This window comes from Saccostrea echinata, unplaced genomic scaffold (genome assembly GCF_033153115.1).
Source record: "Saccostrea echinata isolate AGI-Se365-2 ecotype Australia unplaced genomic scaffold, CSIRO_AGI_Sech_v1 ptg000053l, whole genome shotgun sequence".
Taxonomy (NCBI): domain Eukaryota; kingdom Metazoa; phylum Mollusca; class Bivalvia; order Ostreida; family Ostreidae; genus Saccostrea; species Saccostrea echinata.
Window position 1 is genome coordinate 737,631 of NW_026889802.1, and position 20,392 is coordinate 758,022.

Below are 20,392 nucleotides of genomic sequence, written 5' to 3' on the forward strand. Positions count from 1 at the left end.
ATAAATTGCATTAGAATCAATTGTTATTTGTGACCGTCAATGCTGATTGAACAGTCACAAACATCTGTTTTAACGGCTCCGCTGACAGGTTGTTGGTAAAAGTTTGCAAACATTAAAATCAACATTAAGGGTCCCAAATAACAAATGAGAAGACAGTTATTCCTTAACATGGCAATTAATACCTGAAATCACAGGGGCAGATACTGGCCAGAGAACTAAGAGCTTATGCAATACTAGTAGTATGGTGTCTCGTCTGTTCATCTGTCTGTTTGTATGTAAACAATTCTCCTCCTACAGTTTTGGTCTGCTTTCAATAAAACTTTCTACAGAAGTATACTACACTTGGAAACATAATTCTCTTCATAGGTTATTGATTTGGATGAACGTTGTTGCTATGGTTACTAAAATTAGAAATTTCTGTGGAATTCTTATTCCAATAATACTTTACACAAGTGGACTACATGAAGATACATAATTCTGTTTATTGGTTTTTGATTTTGACCATGTTGATATGGTTACTGAATAAAGAAATTTCAGAATTTCTTTCAAAATGCTACTCCTTTAATTTTAGTTTGATTTAAAAAAAAGTTGGTACCCAAATAAACTGTACACTATGATTCATAATTCTCTTTATCAGTTTTTGACAGTATTCCCATGGTAAATAAAAATAGAAATTACTGTGAAAATCTTTCCAAATGTTACTCCTCCTACAGTTTTTGGTCTGATTCAAATTAAACTTGATTAATCTAATCAATTTAAATAAATGAGACTTTAACAAGGATCATTATTCTATAAATTGCCATTGCCTTAGTTTCAAGTCTAAGTGCTATTTTTCCTAGTAGGGCTACAGTCTCATCAGAGACTTCTGAATTAAGGTAATGTTTTGAATTTTTTGAGAACCCAGACGGGGACGGGATATATATGTGTCCAAATGTGACAGTTTTACAATTTTTAAAATAAGTTAAATATTCATCAAAAAACTAAAAAATTTATTTCACTGTGCAGTTCATTCATTTACATAAGTCAGTATAATTTAAGATGATAGAGTCTCAGAGCTGGTAGCATTTGATGGTCAGCCATGTCTAGAGTCCTTCCAGTTTCTGTGATTCTTCTTTAAGTTCTTGTTGTATTCTTTGTAGATCTTCTTCAGCCATTTCCCGTGTGATATCTGTTCCTAGTGGAATTCTACCTTCAAGTGCATCAAGGCATCTCTTTTCTTGTGCTTTTAATGAGTCAATATTTGCCTGAATATCTAGGTCATTATCTTCCTTAAAATACATGTAAATCATTAACACTATAAAACTTCCACTGAAGGATTGTAAAAGGATTCTTCTTCTTTTTTCTTTGCGGTAATTTTGTATTAATATTTCCTTTGTACTTCTTTTTTCACTGACGGGACATACAAACGATGAAGAGAATGGGTGACTTGATAATCTGAAATAAAGTTAAAATAACATTAAAGTTATAAACCAAGGCAAGACTAAAACTACAGTTTAAAAATATGTTTTTTAGGGTAATTTTTAAGAAAACCATATTATGTTTTTTAGGGTAATTTTTAAGAAAACCATTGTTGACTGAGGCGCACCCGAAATGGTTTTTAGAGTACATGTATTAACAATTTCAAGTTATCCTAAAAAAAAAAATTAATATTTTTTTGTATTAAGGAATATATTTAGAATGCATTTAAAAGAAAATGTCATGGTGAACTGTGCACACATATATTCTGCACAGTTACAGGGACCTGGACACAGTTGCACTGTTGTTTTAGTTAACAATTTTTTATTTCTATTTTTATTCAAAACATAAGCTTAGTTTCATGAATTGAACTTAGACTACATGAAAATTCTTAAAATTCAATGACAAAAGCATTCTTCATAACATCACGTCAAACACCTGTGATTGTAAACATGGGCACGAGCTCTGTTATTATTAATGTTTATGTTTACCGGGTGTCCAATTTGTTTACTCTGCACACATCACTGCATGAACAACAGACTAATAATATTGGTGAGTTGGTTTTGCCTTCTTACCCTTCTACTCTGAATTTTCTGCATTAAAGTTTTAATATTATCATAAATACAAATTTTCCACTTTTTAGCTCACCTAAGCTGAAAGCTCAAGTGAGCTTTTCTGATCACCTGTTGTCCGTCATCCGTCCGTCTGGCTAGCTGTCTGTTCGTTCGTTTGTAAACTTTTCACATTTTCAACTTCTCCTCAAGAACCACTCAGCCAATTCTGACGAAAGTTGGTACAGAACATCCTTGGGTGAAGGGGAGTTTAAATTCTTGAAATGAAGGGCCAACCCCCCTTACAAGGGGAGATAATTAAGAAAAGACAAAAATAGGATGGGGTCATTAAAAAATCTTCTTCTCAAGAACCACTGGGCCAGAAAAGCTGAAACTTATGTGGAAGCATTTTTGGGTAGTGTAGATTCTAAGTTGTTCAAATCATGACCCCGGGGTGTAGGGTGGGGCCACAATAGGGAATCAAAGTTTTACACTGAAATACATAGGCAAAATCTTAAAAAATCTTCTTCTTAGGAACCACTGGGCCAGAAAAGCTGAAACTTATGTGGAAGCATCCTTGGGTAGTGTAGATTCTAAATTGTTCAAATCATGGCCCCCAGGGGTAGGGCAGGGCCACAATAGGGAATCAAAGTTTTACATTGAAATATATAGGCAAAATGTTTGAAAATCTTCTTCTCAAGAACCATTGGGTCAGAAAAGCTGAAACTTATGTGGAAGCATCCTGGGTTAGTGTAGATTCTAAATTGTTCAAATCATGGCCCCCGGGGGTAGAGTGGGGCCGTAATAGGTATTACAAGGGAGGGGGTCTGGTGAAGAACAGCAGGGCCAAAGTAACTCAGGTGAGCATTATGGCCAATGGACCTCTTGTCTTAAATAATAAGGAAAAATTTATTTTGTGAAAGTGCAAGGATGTGTGTCAATCAAACGCCTCCAGAAATTCACAGTTTTGAAAATTTCAAGATAAAAGAAGTTTCTAAACATGATTTTATAATATTTTTTATGAAATGCTCTAGTAACATATAAGACCTTATAGGCCTATTATACTGAAAATTTTAGAAAAAACGACCTTCAAATCTGTGTCAAGGCCCCTTGAACAAAATGTAGAAATATAAATATTGAATGTGTTACTTCACATCAATGACCTTGTGGAGAGATAGCAATGACAGTTTGACCTTGTATAAGATACATACAAAATATATATAAGTAACTATATATAGAATATATTTATATACTTAATGTGACAGCCAACTCACCACAAGTAATGGAATAGCATATCTTATCAAAAAAAGTATTCAAATTATTTCTTTACCAATGTAATATGAAGATTACAAACAGTATTCAATCTCAAAAGTCCAATGAAAATTGAAATGATACAATTTTGGAGCAGAGCAAACACGGGCCTCAAAATTTAGAGGTGAGATCAGGTGCCATGGAGGAGTGAGCATCCCCTGCCGACCGGTCACACCCGCTCCTGTACTCCTTGTCATGATCGGGGAAAAAAAAACAAAACTGGAAAAATCCATAGACAGTTCGGTTTATAAATAATGGCCTAACAATTAGTATGAAAAACATCAGTCAGCATTTGACTCAATGATAGGTTGTATGTGCTGACAAGGTCATTGTATCGACTGTAAAACTTGCAAAATGATGACTTCAAAAGAGACTGTTGATATCCTTGTTTCATCAACTTGTTTGTCAATAGCTTGCCTCGTTTTAGAAATTGTTCATACGTAGAGCATGTTCTTGCATATCGAATCAACTGGGAGACATGAACCCCATATGCAGATGATAAGGGTATATTGCTACACAAGTAAGGGAAGTTGACAATTGAAAAGTTGAAGTCATCACATTTATCATAAAGCTTTGTTGTTAGGTTACCATTAACGTCTTTTTCTGGTAAAATATCTAAATATGAAACAGATGTGTCAGAATCTGTGGTATCTTTTATTTCAAGCTCACTGGTATATATCGAGTCGACATATGAATGAAAGTAACTATTGTTAATTGATAATACATCATCGATATATCGAAATGTCGAGTTGAAAGCCACAGGAAGTGTTTTCTTCTTCTTAATATAAATTCTGCTTCAAATGAATACAAAAATAGGTCTGCTAATAAGGGGGTGCAATTGGTATGCATAGAAATTCCAACTGATTTTTGGAAGACCTGATCTCCAAAAACTACATAGATATTATTAATCAGAAACTCAAGCATCTTTTTGATATCAACTTCAGAGTACTTCTGTGTACAATCACAGTGCTTTTTAACAAAATAATTTTGAGAATGACCAATAACAAGGTAAGTATATTTACGAGTTCCATTTTTATTGAAAAAGCAGCTGTCTATGATGTCAAAAAGCCTGGACTTCAATTTATCGTGGGATCGAATGGTTATATAAAGTGTTGAAAAGTCATACATTTTGATGCTATTGATTTTAATAAAATTTTGTGATTCCAAACTTCCCAAAAGTTCTTTGGAGATTTAAGTATCCACATCTGATTTACATCACTTCTCAAATATACTGTTGTACAGTACTCCTGAAGTTTCTCCTTCATTACATGTAAATATTTTAGGGCTTGGTAGAACATTTACTGGAACCCACTATGTATCTTTGTTTGTAAGGATTTTTATGAAGTTCAGGAATCCAGTAAAGGTATGGTAATACAAATTCATTTTGATTGTTGGGAATATTAAAAATATCTAAAACGGACATGTGATTTTGAAGAATTTCCTTCTTAGAAAGGGAGCTTTGGGTGTAAGTTGGACACATTCAAATAAAATTAAACATTTCTACTTTTGGAATTGAGATTCACTCTAACATTTTTTCATGCAATATTATATTTTATCTCATAACTGATTACTTTCTTTGTCTATAATTTTATCACTTTCATGCCTCTCTGTGGTCCCTTGATTGGAAATTATTAAACTATTGTCTACTGAAACTATTGTACTAAGAAACTTATTAGTTATTGATTTGAGAGAATTATGAGTAAGTACTATACCTTTGAAAATTGCCTCTAAAACATGATTTTCTAACCGATATTTTAAATAGTTTATATCCAAGATGACATTTGTTACACAACATCGTGCTCTGTAAAGTGAAAGTGAAACCAAAAAAAAAAAAACAAAAAAAAAAAAACCAACAACAATATTGGTTTGTCTAATATACGGGAAGATGGAGAAATAATAAATATAATGTATAGTCATTAATGTGGATTGCAATAATAATAACCTTTGAGATTTAAGACTAAAATAATTTTTAGCTGATAATAGAAAATAAAAATAATTTAGTAAACCGGATGTAAAGTGAAACTGAAACTCATTTTGCGTTACATTACGGTTTTGTTAATTTGAAGAGAGGCTTACATGTAGGTGCTCAGTAAAATGGTGTATGTTAAAACTTTTCTTTGTCCATAGATACACTGATTAAAATAGAAAATCGCTGAAATATGAGCAGGTTTTTTTATGCACATAAAAATCAAAGTATCGAAAGTACTGATAGATGGCGGTGTGGGTGGAGTGTAGTCCGTGGTAACTTATAATTCAACTATGCAAATACTAAAGATTTAATTTCTAAATAATTTTTATCTTTCTCAAACCGTTAACTGCGCCTGTGAGTCGACTTGTTTGCAATCGGTGTGTTAACTACAGAAAAGCGTTAATTGATGTATACATACTCGTGACGTAACGTAAACTGTGATTCGTTGATATGCCATCGTGATTCTGTGCAGCAGCCAATCAAATGATCCGCGTATATTAATTACATACGACGATATTTCGGCGAGTTTGCCCGGGTGATGAGTAAAAGACGAGATCACCCGTGGGTATCGGACGAGGCAAATGAAAGGGTTCGCGTCGTGATGGAGAGGCCCGGGTTCGATTCTCGTTCTCCGCACCGGGTCAAACCTAGGACATAAACATAGGTAGTGATTGTTCCTTTGCCATGCAACCAGCATTAGAACTGAAAGTTACGGGTCATTTATATGAGACCTTAAAAATCGAGGTCCCTTAATTGTTACGGTAGGCGTTCGCACGAAAAAGAACCCTCGCTGCTCAATAGCCCTAAGTGCAATCTAGGTCTAAATTTGAAGCTTTTCACCGGTATATGTTGACGTCTCTATATGAGTGAAAAATTCTTGAAGGGGACGTAAAGCAACATACAATCAATCAATCAGTCATGAAAGGTTCTCGAGCTATTCAGTGGACAACACTTGGTCAACTAACTGAGAGTGTCCAGTGCGTGGGAAATTTAATGATGTAATTTAAAGAATATCCATGAAACAAGATATAACATTAGGAGCTAATCTTTGCGCCGATCAGCAGAATATCATTGAAATAATTTTAAAGCAGTTGACAACTATGTGCATTTCATTTAAGAAAAAAAAAATAGCAATAGCAATAAAAACATCAAATGAAACAACAATGGAATTGCCATAGTCTTTCCAGTCTTTCTAAGCACATGGTCGATAATGGCTTACCTAAAAGCATGCATACCAGAGGATCAGAGGATTACCCCCTCCCCAACCTTAAGTAGGGTTCCTTTTTAGCCGAGGCATGGGGTTAGGGGACGCCTTCATGCCTCCCCCCCCCCCCAATGTGTCCAGGGAAGCTTTGGTGGAGGCCCGGGGAGCGAAGCCTCCAGAAGCACATGGGTTTTGGGTGTTTTAGGACAGTGATTCTGCTTTTAAATAAACATATATAGGTATTTGTGACGTTTAAACCATGAAAGGCTCATTTAGAGTGATGTAAAATGAGCAAATGAACTTTAATAAATTACATTTACATACCATATAACTTTTTAGTAATAAGTCTATAAATCTTTGAAAAGCAAGTTCTATTTTTCTCTTCTCTGACATGATCCATTTTTTTTCCTTCAAAACATCGTCAGCGCAAAGTTGACCACAACACTATATCTGTGAATGTGTGGCATGCCAAGACCACCGCACAATATTTCTGCCGACATTGTGTTTCGGCACCCTTTCAATCTTCTCAACTCTGAAAATGATCGCTTGCAGGAGCAAGACCCTACGCGTATTGGAATGGTAATAGGTTTATAGTGTTTATCGGATAAAGTTGTGTATCACAGGACGGAAGTGCTCTTTTCAACGAGTAAACCGGTTTCCAGCGTTTCTACATTTCACGATCAATTTTTCTACCTTCACTGGGCTTCAGGGAACATGGCAAGTCTCGTGCGTACTCTATTTTGATTCCTTCAACAATTTCATTATAAGTTTCTCTAGATAATACGGGACCAAGACCCCCCTCCCCAAACAACGACTGGATAGTTTGTGGAAACCTAGGTTTTAGATGAGAATTAATTAAATGTAATATGATCAAGAAATGGTAAAAAAAATACTGTTCGACAGTACCGGTTGAGCATTTGCCCAATGACGTTGTCTCTTGACAGCTTGTGGTTTGGTTTTAGGAACATGATTTTCCTGAGCATTGTCAAAACTCTACCATGAAATATGGAGATAACGAACAGTATTCAAGCTCAAAAGTCCATGATTACTTTAAACGAGATTGTCGATATTCTTGTTTCATCAACTTGTTTGTCAATAGCTTGCCTCGTTTTAGAAATTGTTCGTTAGAGCCTGGAGCATGCTCTTCCGCATCGAATCAACTGAGAGACATAAACCCCATATGCAGGTGATAAGGGGTGCTACATAAGTATAAGAGAAGTTGTCGATTGAAAAGTTGAAGCCATTACGTTTATCATAAAGCTTAGTTGTTAGGTTACCATTAAAGTCTTTTTCTAGTAAAATACCCAAATATGAAATAGATTGTGTCAGAAAAGTTGAAGAAGTTACCATTGTGTCAATTCCATAGATGTAAATGTCGGATGACATAGGGTTTTGATATAATCTTTTTAAAAAGATGATAAGAACGTATTCCTCACTTTTGATTGCTCCAATTCAATGCTGTTTACAAGTTTTAAGCTAAAAATAAAAGACACATAACCTTGACATTGTTGACATAGACGATAACAACCACGCCATAGATACAACTTTTCTTTTTCCGGCACTTACATTTTGCAGTCTTTTCTTGCTTTTACCATGCAGTTGAGATCTCAAAACTTCGCCTTATTCATATTTCACATAATTCTTAAGCTTTATGACACAATTATCTTAAAAGAAACACATGATATTGACTCACTATGTAACTTTAAATTTGGCAATTGTAAAATATGGATTCTGTACCCCTAGTGCATAGTGATTTAAGCGCGGAAAAGAATTAATAGTTTTGACCGTTCTTATAAATATATTATTAAATGATCGAAACAAATTTCATAGTAGAATCATTTATTTTATTTCATCTAAAATGCTTGTGTAGTCTTCAAATATTCACTGCAAAGTTCACTTCTGATTTTAAGAGAGCCGACTGGGGTTTTATTGTGTGAAAACTATTATAAAAAAACTCTTTAATTTTATACCACATGTACCTTACATTTACTTCAGTATACATACCAAGTTTAGTGAAAACTGGTTATTTTTAGGGACCATCTCAAAATACAGGTATATTTACTATAGGATTATGTAGAAAAATACTATTTTTTCGCACTTCGGAGCAAATTATACAAATGCTACTAAAGACTTCTTGCTCAAATTATATAATTTGATGAGTAATACTATATTGTACATTTAATGCAAGAAACACAAAATTCTACCGTCTGGTTTCCAGAGGGGGCATCTCAAAATTCATGATATTTTCCTGTTTTTATGGAGTACTACAAAACAGGACAGATATCACAAATTTATATAAAGAATATTAAAAATTATTGTAAGATTCTCAATTTCCTATGTTTAAAATTTCAAGAGCATCTATTTTATACTTTTTATTTAAGACATAATTAATGACCCCTCTTAAAGAACATCGGTTATTCATAACGTGAAAAACACACTATTACGACGTCTGTCTACCCATCATTTGAAAAAGCGTTTAAAAATAAGTTATTTAAGAACGTAATTAGATTTTCAGAGTAAGCACTGATGAAGGAAGAGGGGCTGGGGATATCCCCGAACTTGGAAATATATACCACGCGGGGCAGTATTGGTTCTGTCTCTGGTCTCCAATTAAGATGTTGCAGTTCGTGTACAAGTGGACTTGGTAAGTGGATCGATTGGGAAATTTGACACGCCTTAGCTGGGCTTACAGCTGGTACTGGCTTCAAAGAGAATCCTTTTATAGATTTTGTCCATATATTTGGACCTTTGGGAGATGGAAGGTTTGGTGGACATTGTCTTCGCGTTATAGGAGAGGCTACTTGAAGATATGATGGTCTTGCTGGAGGTCCTGTTGAGGGATTTGGAGGCCTTGCCGGTGGAAATGTTTTGACGGGGGAATTAGATGTGTTACAGGTGGAACTGAATATTTTGCTTGAGGACTTGTTGCGGGATTGCTGCGAAATCTAAAAATTTTGCTCGGGGACATGCAGACCTTGCTGGAGAATCTGAAGATTTTGCTGGCAGAACTAGAGAATTTGCTAGTGGACCTTGTGTAAGCACTGATGAACCTTGGGGACAAGTGGATTTGGGGGCATAGGGGGATTAAATAGGGGGATTAAATGGTCTTAATAGAACTTTTGTTTTTGTGACCATTGAGCATTAGAACGATTGGAATGGTACATATATATATGTATCTGACGTTTTACAGGCGTTCTTTCACGATTGTGATGTTTGACGTGCCAGGAAAACGTCAGAACCAGCGCCATTATGAAAATTGAAAATTTTCCCGCCCCCAACTGAACTCGAATATGGCTTAAAAGAAGATGTCACTCCATATTTCGATATAGGTCTTTACGAAATTCCAAAATGCACGAAATCAGAACGAACCTAGAATGTTTTCACCAGACACTTTATATTACAAAGGAACAATAAAAGAAATATTTCATGAAATCTTTATTTCACAAGTTTCACGCGCAAAGATCCTTCTTAAACACTCAAACACCAAATCTCTATAACATCAAATATTCAGTACAAAAAGATATTACAATAAAAAGGTTTCTTTTTCATATTTTTTTCTGATAAAGAGACAAGTGCAAAGTGTCACCAATTCTCCCTTATTACAAGTCAACATAAACGTTTCTTACTCCCTTTTCTGTAATTCTGAACACTGTAAAAATCAAAATAAACCATGGACAAAGACGAAAGTGATGACCATAAAAATATGATTCCCCCTTACATTGGTCCTCGATACACTTATGACCATAAAAATAAGATTCCCCCTTACATTGGTCCTCGATACACTTCTTTGTACACTGTACTAATTTCTTAAGACAGGGTAAGGGAAACCTTAGTACAGCCATTAGATATGAATTGTGAGAAACGAAGTACCTCGTTCCTCAAGTAGGTCTATTTTTCCTCAGATATGGTCCTGCAAAGGTGTGCTAATGTACCCGTGGATATTAAGAATGTATTTACATAAATGATAGTCTTCACTAAATTGATATTTATTGAGGATTCAAAACTGTACGCAGCATTAAAGCTGACATTCTTGAGGCCATCTTAAACAGGGGCTTTATTCTAATTGTACGTCATCAAGGCTTAGAAGAATCTGCCAGATATTTTTATTTTCATTTCACTCTCTGTGTAATTTGATAAATTTATTAACAGCAGTGAAGGAGAAAATTTAGGAGAACTGTGCAACAATATATTCGAGAAGTGGTGTAAATTAGATGTGAATACTTAAAAATTCTAAGGAACTTTTGGAAATTTGAAATCACAAAATTTTACCAAAATCAACAACATAAAAACTTACGACTTTTCAACTTTAGATACAACTATTCCCCACGATAAATTAAATTCCAGACTTTTTGATATCATTGACAGCTGCTTTTTCAATAAAAATAGAACTCGTAGATTTACTTACCATGTCATTGGTCACTTGCAAAATTCTTTTGTTAAAAAATATTCTGATTGTACACACAGGTACTCTGAAGTTGATATTAAAAAGATGCTTGAGTTTCTGATTGACAATATCTATGTGGTTTTTGGAGACCAGGTCTTCCAACAATCTATTGGAATTTCCATGTGTACCAATTGCGCCCCGTTATTAGCAGACCTATTTTTATATTCATATGAAGCAGAATTTGTTCAAAATTTCATACGTGAAAATAAGAAAACACTTGCTGTGGCCATCAACTCGACATTTAGATATATCGACGACGTATTCACCCCTTCTAATGTTCTTGTGATTTAAATTCAAGACACGTGGTATAGGTTGACCGATTCAAGGGTTATAGGGTAGAACCGGTTTTATAAATAAAATTGGCAGTAAAGAGGAAATTCCTATAGTCTGTTTCTTTTAAAAACATGTCCTATGAAAAATGCGTTGCCAGACCTTTCTGAGAGATGTTCTTGATTTTAAACAGAAAAGGCTGGGGGTGGGGGTGGGGGTGGTAATCTTCCCTTTTGTGATAATTTACGGCGAGAGTTTGAGCTCAGTAGTGACAATTTTTCCAAAATCGCCCAATCCGCTGGTAGAAAAAAATGTGTAATATCTTCTACGACAAACCTTTGTTCACCTTATATGGTTATTGTTATAAATGCGTAGAGAGGATCTTACCACGAACAATTGACCAATCGTTGAATGAATAACAACGTTTACTGGACAACTACATGTTTACATTTTACTTCGAACACGTGGTTCAGGTCAATCTACGATCGATATAAAATGGACTGCAAACACCATTTAAAAAAAACAAAACTGTTTTTTAAAAAAATATTTAAATGTTTAGAAACTATGAAAGATGTCACTGGTGTTTGCTATTAAATTTTGTTGTTACGTTGTTAACTAGAAATATTATATAATAATATGTAGTCTGTGTCACGTTTAGAACACCAGCACTTCAAGGTTAAGGAAAACGAGCAGCATCTCTTAGGCATTTAAACAATTAAATGGACAGCAAAGATTTTTTTTACATGACAATACCCATGGTCACATGTGTTTTTGGCTAGGGAACCCACCTGACAATTGTATTCACCGATAGAACAACAAAGGAATATAGACGCAATTAAATCGCCTTACAGTCTGACTTTGAGAAAAGCTAGAATTCCACGTTTATTTAACAAATGAATTGTTTGTAATTGTGAGCATGGGAATAATAGAATAAAAATGGACAGATTACTTTTCATCTACGAAATGCATGAAAAAAAATGTTCATTGTGCCTTTCCGATCGCCTGTAGATTTGGGTTTTTCCCAAGCGTAAAATTCCTGTAGTATTCGTAGTAGCCCACAATGCAATTCAACTCATTCAGCTGATTTTTCAGTTTAAGCCATGTTGGTACCCCATTTGCTAACCTGACGCCAAAAAAGTAGTCCCAGTTTCCTTGCAAGTATTTTTGTTCAAAAATAAATTTTAATACATAACTGCAGAAAATAATTTCATTAGGAATACTTATTGAAGTTTGAATGAATTCAAGAGAGACTGAAGTACATTTCTACAGATATTATACAGTGGTGAAAACTGAAATGCAACATAACTTTTCTGTTTACCATGTCTCCACGTGGAAGTCACTTCCTAGCCACATTTCCGTGAATAATTTACCTTATCTCGTTGTAGTCTCGCTTAATCTCGCCAGAGCTACTGTCAGAGCTACTCTGAACTCCTCGAGTTTTATAATTTGCAGAACACCGAAAAATAAAAGGTTCCGAACACATTAGTAGGGGTGGTATTGTCAATTAACAATGGTTATTTCCATTCTTATGTCGATACGATGAAATATGAAGATAACGAATAGTATTCAATCTCGAAAGTCCAATGAAACGATACAAAATTGGAGCAGAGCAAACATGGACCTCAAAATTTAGAGGTGGGACCAGGTGCCATGGAGGAGTGAGCATCCCCTGCCGACCGGTCACACCCGCCGTGTGCTCCTTGTCATGATCGGAAAAACCCGGAAAAAACAATTCAGTGTATAAATAATGGCCTAACAATAAGTATGAAAAAACTCAGTAAGCATTTGACTCAATGATAGGTTGTATGTGCTGACAAGGTCATTGTATCGACCGTAAAACTTGCGAAATGATGACTTCAAACGAGACTGTTGATATCCTTGTTTCATCAACTTGTTTGTCAATAGCTTGCCTCGTTTTAGAAATTGCTCATACGTAGAGCATGCTCTTGCGTATCGAATCAACTGAGAGACATAAACCCAATATACAGGTGATAAGGGTATATTGCTACATAATTAAGGGAAGTTGACGATTGAAAAGTTGAAGTCATTAGGTTACCATTAACGTCTTTTTCTACTAAAATATCTAAATATGGAACAGATGTGTCAGAGTCTGTGGTATCTTTTATTTCAAGCTCACTGGAATATATCGAGTCGGCATATGAACGAAATTAACTTTTGTTTATTGATAATATGTCGTGGATATATCGAAATGTCGAGTTGAAGGCCACAACAAGAGTTTTCTTCTTCTCATGTAAAAATGTTTGAATAAATTCTGCTTCAAATGAATACAAAAATAGGTCTACTAATAAGGGGGCGCAATTGGTACCCATGGGAATTCCAACAGATTGTTGGAAGACTTGATCTCCAAAAAACTACATATATATTGTCAATCAGAAATTCAAGCATCTTTTTAATATCAACTTCAGAGTACCTGTGACTACAGTAAGAGTGCTTTTTAACAACATAATTTTGTGAATGACCAATGGCATGGTAAGTATATTTACGAGTTACATTTTTATTGAAAAACGCAGCTGTCTATGATATCAAAATGCCTGGACTTCAATTTATCGTGGGGAATGGTTGTATAAAGTGTTGAAAGTACGTTTTGATGCTATTAATTTTAGTAAAATTTTGTGATTTCAAATTTTCCAAAAATTCTTTGGAGTTTTTAAGTATCCACATCTGATTTACACCACTTCTCGAATAAACTGTTGTACAGTATTCCTGAAGTTTCTCCTTCATTACAGTAAATATTTTAGTGAGGAGTAAAGGAAGAGGCTTGGTAGAACATTCACTGGATTCTGCTATGTATCTGTTTTTGTAAGAATTTTTATGAAGTTTAGAAATCTAGTAAAGGTATGGTGATTCAAATTCATTTTGATTGTTGGGAATATTAAAAATATCTAAAACGGACATATGATTTTGAAGGATTTCCTCCTTAGAAAGGGAGCTATGGGTATAAGTTGGGTTACCACTTGTAGAATTAAATCCTAGTTCCTCTAAAATATAATTCAAATAATGAGCCTTACAAACAAAGACTATGTTGTTACCAGCTTTATCAGCTGGAACCAGTACATACGGATCGTGTAATCTATCTAATTCCCTTTTCACTTCTGAATTATTAAAGACAGAAGGATAAATAGTTTTTATACAGCCCCTCAATCACTTATTGCGAGATTTCAACATCAATCTGATGCTCTTAATCCATTCTGACAAAGTGGCAAGATTTTTTTGTGTCTGGCCCATCGCCTGGCGTAATCTTTGACAGAATTCATAATATTTATAAAATTATGACGCAAGTTGAAAGAACGGGGTTCCCTAAATTTTGGCCCTTTTAAAAATGAGGGATTTAAGGTCATCATTATTAATTATGTTTACATCACCAGTAATGACGTGTCCAGCAGGACTATAGTTGTAGGGTGAAGAAGAACATGAGCACGTAGGAGAATTATGTGTCAGATGTTCGATATCTAGGCATTGTAGAGGTTTATTTTTTGTAATTAAAAAGTTTGGAAGCAATAGTTGATGTATATTTATAAGAAATAAAAGATGTGGACCTCAACTTGAAATATGGTGGAATACAAGACTGGACCCTTTTGTGATTAAGAATATTACTAATATTAACTGCATCGATTCCTTTGTTCGCAAAGTGAAGTTTAAGAATCAAACGGGTAGTTTGAGCAGTATTATCTTCCGTAAAACGTGGCGGTTTAAAAAGCCTATGATTTGCAATATCCATCATCACAGATCCAAGCCTGTATTCTGGTGTTGAAGAATCCAAATGTGGACTTTCCTTGACCTTTTCAAATAAACCATATAGAACTTTCAAAGGGACAGAGTAAAGTTTGATGCAGACCTGTTTATTTACATAAGGTAGTAGTGAGTCAAATGAAACATCGTGTGTAATAGGTTTATTGTATGACCGATGCCCATAACTACGCTTAGGTCTCTGAGTATTGTTTAAAAGTCCCATCACATTCACATTGCTAAACTGTGGACTTGAAAGAATCCCAATACTATCGTCATTGTCATTGCTTCCATATGGAAAGGCTGTGCCTAGTTTCCCAATCCAGTATTCTTCTCGTTGTCTACGGAAAGGTATATTCCTTGATTGACTAATAGTATGATGGTAAATCTTTTCTAGAATTCTAACTTTCATTGATAAAATAGAATGATCAGGTAAATTAAAGTGCTTGTAGAGAAGCTGCTGGCCCTCGTTGTTTATTTGAAATCTGTGACCCGATATTCTTTTATGAATGAACCCTTGGTTTCACCAACATAAACAAGCCCACAAAGGTTACATTCTATTCCCGGTGAGCTTGAAATAAAAGATACCACAGAGTCTGACACATCTCATTCATATTTGGATATTTTACTAGAAAAAGACGTTAATGGTAATCTAGCAACCAAGCTTTATCTTATCAATCGTCAGCTTTCCTTACTTATGCAGCAATATACCTTCATCACCTACATACGGGGTTTGTATCACTCCGTTGATTCGATGCGCAAGAGCATGCTCTACGTATGAACAGATTCTTAAACGAGTTGATGAAACAAGAATATCAGCAGTCTCGTTGAAAGTCGTCATTTCATAAGTTCTATGGTCGATACAATGACCTTGTCAGCAAATACAATTTATCATTAAGTGAAATGCTGATGATGTTTTTCATACTAATTGTTAGGCCATTATTTAAACACTGAATTGTCGACGGATTTCTCCTTTATGACATGGAGCACACGTCAGGTGTGACCAGTCGGCCGGGGATGCTCACTCCTCCATGGCACCTGATCCCACCTCATGTTTTAGAGGTCCGTATTTGCTCTGCTCCAAAATCTGTATTGTTTAATGGACTTTTGAGCTTGAATACTGTTCGTCATCTCCATGTATTTCATTTTAAAAAGGACCAATTATCATAAATCAAAATTTTCAGTTCTGATCGAACTAAACAAATTTTTCTTCGTTTTTAATTTTGTCGTATAAGCCGACAATTTTTGATATCATCGCAATGGTGATATTACTTTTGAATCGCCGTAATTTTGCTCAGTCATAGTTCTTAAAATTGGGGGTTTTTTCAGGTAGGGTAGTTTAATTATAAATCACTTTCCCGTATACTTTTGTCTTTGAAATACGATAATATGTTATATCTTAGGATGCATATCGGTAAAATGCTTTGATCTTCAAGACTCGGTTTTGTAACTTTAATAACTAAGGTATGAAAACTTTAAAGTCGTAAAAACCAGAAAGCATCCCCCAGGGTCTCAATAAAGAATTTGCATCAAGGGAACACATTTCTATATACATGTACTAGAAAATACTGATGGAATTATCTGCAAGCTTAATCTAATATTCATTTGTTTATAAAAAAAAAATATTTCATGAATATTTATTGTGACCCTAATTAGTACAAGTGGCACCTTCTCAACGACTATTTGACTTGACTATGCAATTTTTATTTCATTTTATTTATTTATTTCAGTAAAATAAAAGAAAATTCAAATAATTATATGTAAATCAGAAATTTAGTCTTGCAAACAGTGTTGTACCCATCTCTTGTATTTGATCCTATGTATAACAAAAATCTCTTACTGGAGTTCAGTGAACTTTAGTTAAATTCCTCCTTATCAATTCAATTCTATATTCACTGAGAAACCGGTCACCGGTGCATGAGGTACAGATACAAGTACTAGTATATACGTGTAAACTTGTAAACTTAACGAACATGCGTATTGATTAAAAAATCCGATTTAACTGACATGCTTACACAACCACAAAAATATTTTAATTGAATTAAACACTGCATCAAAACTTTAACAGAAAATTTTTCTTTCAAAGGCTTAAGTTTTTATTAACTAAAGAAAACTAACATGAATAGAAATTTTCAATTTTTACTTAAGGATTTATAAATAGTTTATCAGTGTTTTGTAACTTTGCTTACACTTGTGTAATATATATATATATATATATATATATATATATATATATATATATATATATATATATATATATATATATATATATATATATATATATATATATATATATATATAAAACGTTCTGATAGGAGTGTTAACTCTCAACAGGATTATTTATTATTTTTTCCTTTAAAAATATCATGTTAAAAGACAACTTCTGTCAAATTGGCAGTGCAAGGTATGCTGGAATTGTTCGCATTTTAGATATAATTTACATGCATTGTTGAAAATATCTACGAGTGAACCTAGAAATAACGAATATTAATTTTTTTGATTCTTATAAAAACTATAAAATCTTAAAATAAGTTTTATATGTTCCTTTCAATCGTTTATAAAATTGCGATTAAATGTAATTATATGTAGATCAAATTGGTGCATATGAACTCTATTTATATCGATGCATTAATTTAATTTCAAAATTGACCAAAAAAATTAAGGTTTATTCAATCCTTCTTTTAAACTACGCATTAAGATTACAAATATATTAAAATCCCTTTAAGATGACAGGATGATGAAGTACCTCCATCAATTTCATATCTAATTTTAAATCTGCATATAAAATGGCCTTATATTAAGCATTTCTTTTTTATTTGCGACTCAAATAAAGCACATAAACATTATATTTGTGACCCCGTAATAGGACATTCGAGGGCATATAATTTTTTTCTCTGTCCGTCTGTCTCTCTGTTTGTCTATTTCACTTTAACCTTGTCCATAACTTTTGACTGGTTGGAGTAATGGCTTTCATATATTTTACATATGTATTCCTTGTGACAAGACCTTTCTTTGGCTACCAACATATTTGACTTCTTGAGTCTGACCCACTTTTGCAAAATTTTACCAAACTTCAACCTTAGCTATATCTTTTGAACGGTTGGTCCTAGGATATTCAAACTTGTTCATTTCTTGTGATAAGACCTTTCCATTGGTATTAATATTTTTGACCTTTTGACCTTGACCTTGGAGTTTGACCCACTTTTAAAAATCTTTAATCTTGGCAGTAAGTTTTAAATGGTTGGGGCTAGGGCTTTCATTTTACACATGTATATCCCTTGTGACAAGGCTTTCCCTTGGGTACAATGATTTTGACCTTTTAACCCTGGCCTTGGAGTTTGACCTACTTTGAAAGATCTTTAACCTTTGTCACATCTTTTGAACGGATGGTGCTGGGCTTTCATATTTGACATGTATATTCCTTGTGACAAGACCTTTCCTTGGGAACTAACAATTTTGACCCTGACCTTTGAGTTTGACATACTTTTAAGAACTTTAACCTTGGCCATATTTTTTAGACAATTGGTGCTAGGCCTTTCATAGCTGCATTCTTTGATACAAGACCTTTCGTTGGGTACCAGCATTTTTGATCTCTGACTTTGACCTTGGAGTTTGACTTGTACCTTTAAACTTTGTTATGAGCTGCTTTACGGGGGCCTCAGTATTTCACAAACACGTTTTGTTATTTATAAGTATCTGTTGTTTTAATATAGATACACGTGTTCGTATGACGAGGAAAGAGAAGATTTATTAGTTTTTGCTTTGTTTGAGCATCAAGTGTAAACCACTCTTTTTTTTTTTTTTATCGATTTTGGTAATGTGACAAAAATAGATGGGTGGGTTATGTACATGATATTAAAAATATGTACATAAACTTTACATTAAGATGCTTAGATTTAACCTGATAAGATACATATTGCATGTTTTATTATTCATTGCATATTTTTTCGATTTCTTAAACAAATGATGGTTTCTGTTTTATATGGAATCCAGATAGGGTCACGTAGTTCACTATCGCACCATCGAGCATCGACTAAAAGGGTCGATGGCGCAAAAACGCGATTATGCGATGACGATGCAGCGATGGCACCATGACGATGATGCGACGGTGCGATAGCCAATGACGGTGATGCGAAGGCGCGATGACGATGGTGCGATAGCATAATGGAGCTATCGTAAACATCGCTTCATCGTCATCGTACCATCGTGCCATTGTCATTGCACCATCGTGTCATCGATATCGCACCATTGCGTCATCGCGCTTTCGCTTCATCGTGCCATCGCATCATCGTCATTGTCGCACCATCGCTTCATCGTTATTGCACCATCCCTTCATCGTCATCGCATTATAGCTTCATTGCACTATCGACCCAAACCTCAATGGTGTGATAATACGATTGTAAACTTCATGGTCCTATCCAGATTCCATAATAAACAAAACGTTCTACATTCTGCACTCTAAACCTGTTCAAAGAAACAATGTTTTTATAAGCTGAAGTGCTTCCTGTTGCCCTTAAAAACATACATTTTAATCAAAATATAGATAACTGAATGTAATGGTTTTTATTTTTTCAACAAAATTTGAGATCAGTGTGTGTTTTCCAATATAATCACAAACATAGTTTTTAAAATTCCTTAAACGAAGATTAGGAACTTACACTAGACAAAATTGTTAATTCACAACGCTTGAAAAATAAAATGTTTACCTTTCCAAAACTTTTTTATGCTGTATTTGATGTATAAATATGTTACCATAGTTAAAAGTAAGACTTAAATACTCAAACTGGTAAATGAATATTACGACTACTGAAACGTAACAATTTCTTTAAAATGCATGGAAATAGTACTCACACTTAACTGTACATTGTATATAGAAGAAAGGCATTTTTATTATCCTCTTGGTAATTGTGAAGGGTATGGTAGGGTAGTCAATATGGTGACTGCAAGGTGTTCTTGTGGAGATGTTTGTATATTAATACATACAAACATTTTCAAGCTTTTTGTTTTTCTCGTTACAAAATGATGTGATTAGATTAACAAATAAAGAATGTCTTCTATAGGTTGCCACGGCATTCAATAGATGTCCTACGACTTTTGGAAGAATGTTGGCAACCGGAAGTATGGTGAACCGAGTACGGATGCCAAAGCACTTGATGACTTCTATGTGATAAGATAGACATATTCCTCTACAACATTGGCAGAAACGCTGTTGCAACCTAACTGACCACCACCAATACCCATCAACTTCAAATCAGTGCACAAACGGTGCGCAATTAGCTTCAGGAAATTAGATTTCAGGCAAGAAAGCCATTTGAGGGTTTTGTTTTGACACCAAGACATCGGCAAATTCAACTGCATTGGCAAAATGACATACATTAGGTTTTATCTTGCCGATTAGGCGTATGATTTTTTACAGATGAGAATATTGATATTTATATACG

The 20,392-nt window shown here is 34.3% G+C and overlaps 1 protein-coding gene across 1 annotated transcript; it reads right to left on the bottom strand.

Moving 5' to 3' along the window:
- Positions 1-968: 968 nt before the first annotated feature.
- Positions 969-5,143, bottom strand: LOC133204402 (uncharacterized). Its single transcript, XM_061340126.1, has 2 exons — positions 5,030-5,143; positions 969-1,434 (listed from the first exon to the last, which is right to left on the bottom strand). The coding sequence occupies exons 1-2, from the start codon at positions 5,110-5,112 to the stop codon at positions 1,083-1,085; spliced, it is 435 nt and encodes a 144-aa protein (XP_061196110.1). The 5' UTR covers positions 5,113-5,143; the 3' UTR covers positions 969-1,082.
- Positions 5,144-20,392: the final 15,249 nt, after the last annotated feature.